Here is an 8,110-nt window from a genome sequence, read left to right as displayed (position 1 = left end):
ATAAAGGTACTTAAAATACAAAAATGTCAGCACACAGAATCCCTTTTGATGAAACAATAAACCACAGTGGGGAACATGTAATTATATTTTATTTTTAGTAAAAGCTATAATACATATGGAGTTCATTTCTATTTTTTTGTATACTAAATTGGTTCGAATCATGATTACAGTGTGGTTTACTAAGCTTGAGTTCAAATATCTATACACATTATAGCACCAGTTGAATATTGCAAGTTGTTCTTTTTTTCCTGTACTGATTTAGATTCAGAGAATTTTTTTTTTACCCACAAGTTTGAAAAGAATAGACCTTTTTACAATCTTAATGAACTCCTTTTAAAATTAAAATATTTAGATTATTGGGGTAAAAATCAGATAGCTCTGCATTAACCATTTTCACAGTATTATCAGTATTTATCTTCTCTATACTGTTCTCTATACATTCCCTATGATATTTACAAGGGGAATTTAACCAAACTTCTTGAGATTGCTACAATTTCCTTAACTCCCATGACCTTAATGTTTCATACAGGGGTGATATTTTTGGGAGAAACCAGATACTTATCACTCTTAGATGTTGAGGGTTTAATATGGGAATTCTTAGTCTAGATGATTTTTGACACAGTCACTGAAATTGTTAAAATTGTGATCATCCTTTCGCAATTGATGCAATACTAATCAAAAGCCTTTCAGCTGGCTGTAATTTTTTCAAATGATAGCAATTGTGTCAAAAAGTAATATTAAGTAAATTTAACAGAGTTATAGATACTTAAATCTCTAAGTGTTGGCCTTTGTCGCACTTTGCCTTAAGTAACATTTCCATAACATTATCAATTGGTAGAATATAAACACTTCAAAACTCTTTGAGGCAGCTGATTTTGTTAAGAAAACATTGAGTCATGAAGTGTTTCCACCCTGAACTGTTGATCTTGCTCCTTCACCTGCACATAGAAACCGCAAGACATTTATCGAATGAATAATTATTAATAGCCATAAATTCTTGATATTGAGTTTTAACATGTGTAGGACAGTTAAATATGAAGTTAGGAAAGCAGGTGCAACCTAATAGCATGGTATGAACTAACTAATTATAATATAATTATTTCCTGCCTGGCCTGAGGAACATTTGATAACTGTAAAAGAAATTAGTTTATTTTGCTTTAAGAGAAATTCTTATTTTCAGTTTCTAGATGGTAGAGTCACAGAAACATTTTCAAAATGCCCCAAGTTGCAACCTACTGGTATTCATAAAAAATATACTATTGTAGGCCCTTAGTCATAAGCAATTGCATACAAAAAAAAAAAAGAAACCTGGCTGCCATTCAAATCTGTAATTCAGGCATCCGAATCAAAACAACCTTATAAATATGTTTCTGTTTTTGGATTTCCCAAAATATATAATTTGCTATTTTGTAGCTACTTGTTTTATAAAGAGCCTCTTGCTGATCAGGGACTGGACTCTCTGTTTAAAACTGCAGGGTAGCACAACTACTACACAAAAGACCCTTACTATCCCCCTGCCCACCCCACTGTTGTCTGTATGCTGAATTTGGCCAATTGTTTGGGAAACCATACCCAATGCTTAAGACCAAGTTAATCAAGTAGCATACTACCCTTAAAACTTTGTACAAGATTATTTGCTTTCTCCGGAATTATTTCAAGTTAATCAAATAGCAAACTACCTTTAAAACTTTCATTTCTTCATACTTAGGATCATCTGTAGGCAGCTCATGCCTACACATAGGGCAGCTGTTGGTCTAGAATGAAGTGAGAAAGTTAATAATCAAAGCCCCTGACAATCCTTAATGGGAGTAATCTATATGGAAAAAAAGACAAGGTCTAAATGTTTTTTTTTTTTTTGCAAGGTCATCACCATTATGATGATATGTCCAAAAACAGCACAAAAGTATCACATCTTGTATAGAGGTATAGAGCGCTCCTCCCTGGAAGAGTAATCAAATTAACAAATACACTATTCCATGCTACTGTATGTCTGATTAGTAAAAAATCACAAATGATTATCAAGAGCTTCTTAAGATGGTGATCATTTTCTTTATTCTCATGACCTTGACATTTGATTCCAGGGTGATGTTGTAAGGAGAAATTAATGCTAGTCACTCTCTGGGATCAAAGTGTTAAGTAACTGTTAAGTCATGTGAATATTACCTTGTTCAGCCACGGCAGAATGCAACTCTTATGGAACATATGATCACAAGGAAGTTTCTTGACAAGTTCACCAATCTGACATCATAAAAAGAAGAAAATACTTCATGTTTGATACAATGATTCCTGTTCACTTTGTAGGTGTCATTTCATCATAAAAGAAAAAGTTACAGTAGGCCCTTCTTGGCTTGCATCACTCATGCTTAACACTGTAGAGGAAGAGAATTCAAATTACTCACCTTGAATTCCACTTGACATATGGGACATGAACAACCTTTAACTAGAAAGAGAACACATAAAAGATAAACATTATTCTCTAAAATAATACATTCATAAGTTGCCAGACTGTGTACATGTGCAAGCACATTACAGAACTTTGTAGTAATCAATAAGTTAACCAACCAGTACTTTTGAGTAAAAGTTGATAGACTGATCTTCACCTCAAAAATGCAGCTTGACTTTTCCTCAGACATTGGAAAATCAATCAGAGATGCTCTGTTGTAACTTTTCACCACAATTGGCAGTAATGTTGCAATCATATCAACCTATTTGCTGTTGTCAATAAGAGTACAGACAACACTGCTTGCATCAACACATCACACAATGCCTTTATCATTGTTTTTTATCATCTCTCCAACAAGGAAGACTGTTTTATTTGACATTGATATTGTCAGTGGTATAAAAACAAATCAAAAGCAGTCTAGCATGGTCTGTATTTGTATCAACAAAGATACTTGTCATCACAGCAGTCAAAATTTTTTGCTGAATCACTGTGCCGCATCTCATAAGTCCACAACATTTTGACTGCTGTGATGACAATTATTGTTGTTGATAAGAGCACAGACCATGCTAAACAACTGTTGATTTGTTAAACAGTAATAGCAAGAGAGAACAAAATTAAACACTCAAAAACTTACCAATGTGTTCAGTAGTAATAGGTATGGAAGGTAAAGATTCAACAACTTCTTTAGAAGCTGGTGGTGCTTGAATTTGATCAAATGCCATTCTGTTAAAAAAAAGACAATCATAAAATTAAAGAGGAATTTGAAGAAAATGCTTAAATTGGTCCTAAGCCTTTTCTCTTGTAGAATGATTGGCATCTAATTTCTCCTTACAGTACCACCCTCAAATCAAAAGTTAAGGTCATGAGAATAAAAGAAATGATCACCAAAAGTTCCTGATTGTCCAACAAATTCTCCTTGTCAGTACTGAAGGAAATGTAACGTTAGCAGTCTAGAGAATATTTATGCTAATATCAGGGTCTAAAGGGTTAAATTAAATGTTTGAGAGAAATACAAACCACAAAAATTGTTCATGTCCTCAAAATTAGGTTAAATATAAAATAATATTACAATGACCACCAATGAGCTTGCGAGTGTTGTGTTTAATTTTATTTTGGCTAAAAGAAGTCCATATCAGTTAAATTTCTGCTTTCTTTTGTCCCAGATGATCGTATTGTAATAGATCTCAGACATAGAAAAATTAAAATTAGTTTATAAAGTTTTATACTGGTCATATACAATTGATGACATATATTTAAGTTTGATACAATTTCTGGTTAAGATGATTTGAATCTAGTTTGATTTGTAACATCCAAAATGTCCAAGGGATATGTTTGTGTACCCAGAGTACCTAATGTAAAAAAAAGTAGCCTGATGGTCCATTATACCCAATGACAAGAACAAGTCCAACCACATTTCAAATGCAAGGAGTATTTCAAACAGCAGAGTCAAGCTTTACTTTTAAAAGCAAGTAAACTTATAGAGGAGTGTTACACTAAACAAATTCTCAAGCAACTTCCTTTCTTGCACATAATTAGCTTGACAATTGAAAAATGCAAGACATATTGATCCAGATTTAGCAAGAAATTACCTGGAAATTTCAAGGATGTCACTTGGAGACAGGAGCATTCTGTAATATAACATAAATATAAGGAAATGGTTAATGCCAAGCTGCATATGATGAAGGCATGGGTGCTGATTGGCCAGTTTTCTGGTAATGTTATTTGTTATAACATCACAGGAAAAAAATTGATGCAAAAAAAAACTTATCTCACAAAAAACCCTTTATTTAACTCTGATGATGCCTTCTACTGTGGTTTTTCAAAAAACATTACTCACTATTTTCAACAACAAACCTTTTCAGGACTACTAATAAATGGGTAAAGTTCAATTATAGTGTCAAACAATCAACATAATTAGTCAAACCAAATTCAGAACACCATTTGTTAAGTAGGATTTCAAATAAAGAAATTTGTAACTTATTCATAAAATTTAATAGTCAATCTTCAAACATTCAATCCATCAAAGTAGTTGGAAAGAATGTGATGGCCATTCCAAATTCAGCTGGACAAATTCCACTGATTCAAACTTCAACCCTACCATGGACTTAATTCTCTCAGTCTACTCTCTTATGGAAAGTTTGACAGTTAAACAGGGCCTAAGATGATTAGAGTACAGGATTCACAATGTTATTCCTGGGTTACTGACCATTTATCATATTGCAGTCTACCTCAGGGTTGAGATTACAACTCAGATCACCTGGCCTCAGCAGAATTATACCAGAGAACCGGTCAAAAGATGTGATTGCGCCAATGTATTAACAACCCAGTATAATTCGTCAAGGTCTTGAAATCTGGCTTACAAGTTTCAGAACATTTTCCGCATTTTAGGACCCTGCACGGACCTAGGATACATAATTATAAATAAAAATACCTTGCAAGCTCAAGGAAGAAATCTGGATTGCTAGTTCGGTCGGTAAGTTCGTGTTCGTCAAAGTACGAAGCCATTTCTAGCTTTCGGATGACTCAGCAACGTAAGTTATGTTCACCACTAAATTCCCTAATTGTCCCTCCTAATTCAGAGTAAAAGGTGTATATATCTTTTCAGTTTCCAAATAGAGTGAAGCATACACTGAGAGGGAGGAAAATGCTTACTGTGATGAGAAAACAAATTTAAAAGCAGAGAGAGACCTTTATCATTCAGAAATCCACCAGACTACCACCATCTTGTTTTGATTCTACTTGGCGTGGTCACCTATTCCTAGTTCCCAGGGTTTTCATTGAGTATTCATTCCCGGTTCCAGACTTCCCTTCAGTAGCGGTAAGAGTTCACAACAGCCTATAGCTACCTCTCGCGTAAAAGGGAATGATCCAGACTGATCCCGAAAAAAGGCGTTTTGAACAGCTCAGCGATTCGATAAAACACAAAACTTCGCTGCAGTGACAGTTCATTTAACTTAAATGATATTTTTAGCTTTTGTCATTCAATGAGTTATTCCCTGCCACTTACGTTTCTCAGTATTTGTTAAATACATGTCTTACATTTCCTAGAGTGTTCTGCTTGTGTTCATATAATAAGCTGAATTCTACGCAAATTTTGATTGGTTACTTGACGATCTATTGGAGGAAAAAACGAAAACATGACAAACACGTTAACGTGACAAATGTTTTGCTTCTTTACTATATAAAACAAAGAGATTCGATGTTGTTGCCGTAGGTCTGTTTAACAAATAGATTCCAAGTTGCCGTGCGTCTGTTCAGTGATAGATCATAGATGACGTCAAAATGTGGTAAGAACAAAAAAAGTCACTTGGAATCTATTTGTTTTATATAATAAAGAATTCAAAAAAAAATTTTAATGATGACGTCATCTATACGTCTGTCTTCCAATAGATCATTAGTGAAAACCAATCAGAATGCGTGCATAACTGAGCTTATTATATAATTAACAAATAGATTCCAATTTCCCGTGCGTCTTTTCAGTAATAGATCACAGATGACGTCAAAGTGTGGTAAGAACAAAAAAGTGGCACACGAGGCGCAGCCAAATGTGTCATTGATGTTCTTACCACATTTTGACGTCCTCTGTGATCTATTACTGAACAGACGCACGGCAACTTGGAATCTATTTGTTTTATATAATAAAGAATTCAAAAAAAATTTTAACGAAGAAGTCATCTACACGGCTGTCCTCCAATAGATAATAAGTGAGAACCAATCAGAATGCGTGCATAACTAAGAATATCACTGACTTGCTCGGCAGTGCTTCTTGTGACGCTTTTTCGTTCTTACCATATTGTAACGTCTTTCGTGGCCAACGTGCAGCCGTACCCCTCCCCCCCCCCCCGTGAAACTTCCCTTTCACCATGGGGGGTGGAGGGTACGGCTACACGTATGCTACGTTGTGGTCTATTACTGAACAGACGCACAGTAACATAGAATGCATTTGTTAATTTGATTACTCTTCCAAGGAGAAGTAAGGAACCTGGTATTTTAGTGTTGTTTACAGGTAGGTCATCACAAAGGAAATGACCTCGGGAAAACATTGGCCTTGTTATCGTCGTGGGGGGCAGAGTTTTTTAACTGAATTGATTAGAATCTTGAAACACCACAGCTTCATCGACAGTTTACTTGCAAAACCGTCTAAAAGGATGATCCTTGAACGACGAGACCCAACGGCTTAATGGAAAAAGTTTGCACAGATGCTTGAAATCAGTGATTCCTCTCCCTCGTTATTTACGGAAAATCTCTTCTTTTTATGATAATCTTTTTCTTTTAGGAAAGCTTGGATAATTTTCATCATTTACCACGTGCAACTAATGGTGGTCATCAAGTACATCTGACCCATCCGACTGGTGGCTATCATCTTTCATTATACACGCTTTTGAGGTGTCGTTCTTTTTTGCAATTACATGTTTATTGGGGAATGTTTGTTTAGAACTTTAATTCAAAGCGGTGCTTTTGAAATGAACACTCTCTTTTTATCTTCGGTTTTCTATCTTTTAAGTTACACAGCGGTAAGTGGACGATATTTAATACAACTACCAGTGGAGCTTTGGTGTGTTAGGGACTCTGAGAAGTACGTCGCTTTCTAAGTCTTTATGTAAATAGGGGTAATCACTTTGATGGGAGACACTACTTCTTTCCTTCTCGGTAGTCAATTACCTTTAGTTCCCGAGCGACGGGGTAAATTAAGGCAGCCATTGGGAGTAAGATTGAAAATTTAGAGGCACAAGAAGGTATTCTACATGTTATTTTTAAGTTTCATTAGGGTTTTCAAAATCTTATCATGTTACGTGCCTGGTTTTCGGAGAGCGGGTAAGATAAGATGCGAATCCTTGCGGTCTAACTGGTTGGCTGATGGGGCAACGTGGGTCAGGGAATTGCCACGTTTCGTTTCCACGAAAAACAAAACAAAAAAAAAAAGAAGCAAAAGGGACAAATAGAAACAATGAAGAAATAAAATTAAGAAAAGGCAAAACGGAAAGAAAAATGCTTATAGCGGACTTTTTCAGCAAAGAAGAATGGATAAATATTGATGTCGATAATCTGTGCGTCTTCGCGGATATTGGCAAATAAAAAAAAGCTCAGTAAAAGCTTAAGCAGTGTGTAGCCATCTTGATAAAACGCACTCAGCCATAGTAAGGATAGCAAAGAAGAATTCTGAAGTGTCACAATGAACCCTAACACTAACTATGATCTTCCCTAAGGCTCTGTGCTATTCCAATGATCTTCCCTCGTTGGTAGTCAATTTTCTAGAGTACCTGCTTTAAACTCTGCTAGCAACGACTGGTCCCATCTCTTCTTCGTTCCCCCTTAAAGCCATGTCATCTCTCGAAATAAACCTTCCGACCCCACCCGGCCGATAAATCATAGCTTTTCCCTAATAAGAGGCAAAAGAGGACATTTCTGAGGTCTCTCCATGAAATCCATCGTTAGAATCACATCCAGGCATACGAGACTGACTCGCATGGCCCGCATAGCGTGCAGAGCTTATCCTTGCTCCAGCTCCATAGCTTGTGAACAGATGAAACGACAATCCTCGTGATAAGCATGGTCTGTTCCTAGCTCCAGGGTAGTTAATCTATCAAAGTTTACGCCTCAGTATTTCAGCATGCTTTCCCTGACAGTTTCTTGGTTCTCTTTATACCCCTCCCTCCTTGCCTGAGA

General features: G+C 35.9%; 1 protein-coding gene across 3 annotated transcripts; it reads right to left on the bottom strand.

Moving 5' to 3' along the window:
- Positions 1–71: 71 nt before the first annotated feature.
- On the bottom strand, positions 72–5,357 carry LOC113667252 (E3 ubiquitin-protein ligase RNF181). 3 transcript variants are annotated; one of them, XM_027183063.2, is made up of 8 exons: positions 5,132–5,254; positions 4,875–5,013; positions 4,033–4,071; positions 3,078–3,166; positions 2,400–2,440; positions 2,164–2,238; positions 1,680–1,754; positions 72–938 (listed from the first exon to the last, which is right to left on the bottom strand). In XM_027183063.2, exons 2-8 carry the CDS (start codon positions 4,946–4,948, stop codon positions 879–881), a joined length of 453 nt encoding a protein of 150 aa, XP_027038864.1. In that variant the 5' UTR covers positions 4,949–5,013; positions 5,132–5,254; the 3' UTR covers positions 72–878. The 3 variants fall into 3 exon arrangements, with proteins under 3 accessions (XP_027038864.1, XP_089068930.1, XP_089068932.1); XM_089212804.1 differs by lacking the exon at positions 4,875–5,013 and having other exon boundaries at positions 5,132–5,357; XM_089212806.1 differs by lacking the exons at positions 4,875–5,013; positions 5,132–5,254 and adding an exon at positions 4,650–4,837.
- Between the last annotated feature and the right edge of the window lie 2,753 nt (positions 5,358–8,110).

The sequence above is a fragment of the Pocillopora damicornis genome, chromosome 1, assembly GCF_964200805.1.
Source record: "Pocillopora damicornis chromosome 1, jaPocDami1.2, whole genome shotgun sequence".
Classification (NCBI taxonomy): Eukaryota; Metazoa; Cnidaria; class Anthozoa; order Scleractinia; family Pocilloporidae; genus Pocillopora; species Pocillopora damicornis.
The sequence above is the reverse complement of the archived record's forward strand: the minus strand, read 5'-3'. Positions and strand labels throughout refer to the sequence as shown.

Bases quoted from the DNA above. Each gene is read 5' to 3' on its own strand.
- LOC113667252 (XM_027183063.2), bottom strand. From the start codon at position 4,948: ATGGCTTCGTACTTTGACGAACACGAACTTACCGACCGAACTAGCAAT. The intron at 3,167-4,032 runs GTAATTTCTTGC...TTTTTTTAACAG, and splicing joins GACATCCTTGAAATTTCCAG to AATGGCATTTGATCAAATTC. The intron at 2,441-3,077 runs GTAAGTTTTTGA...TTCTCTTTCTAG, and splicing joins TATTACTACTGAACACATTG to TTAAAGGTTGTTCATGTCCC.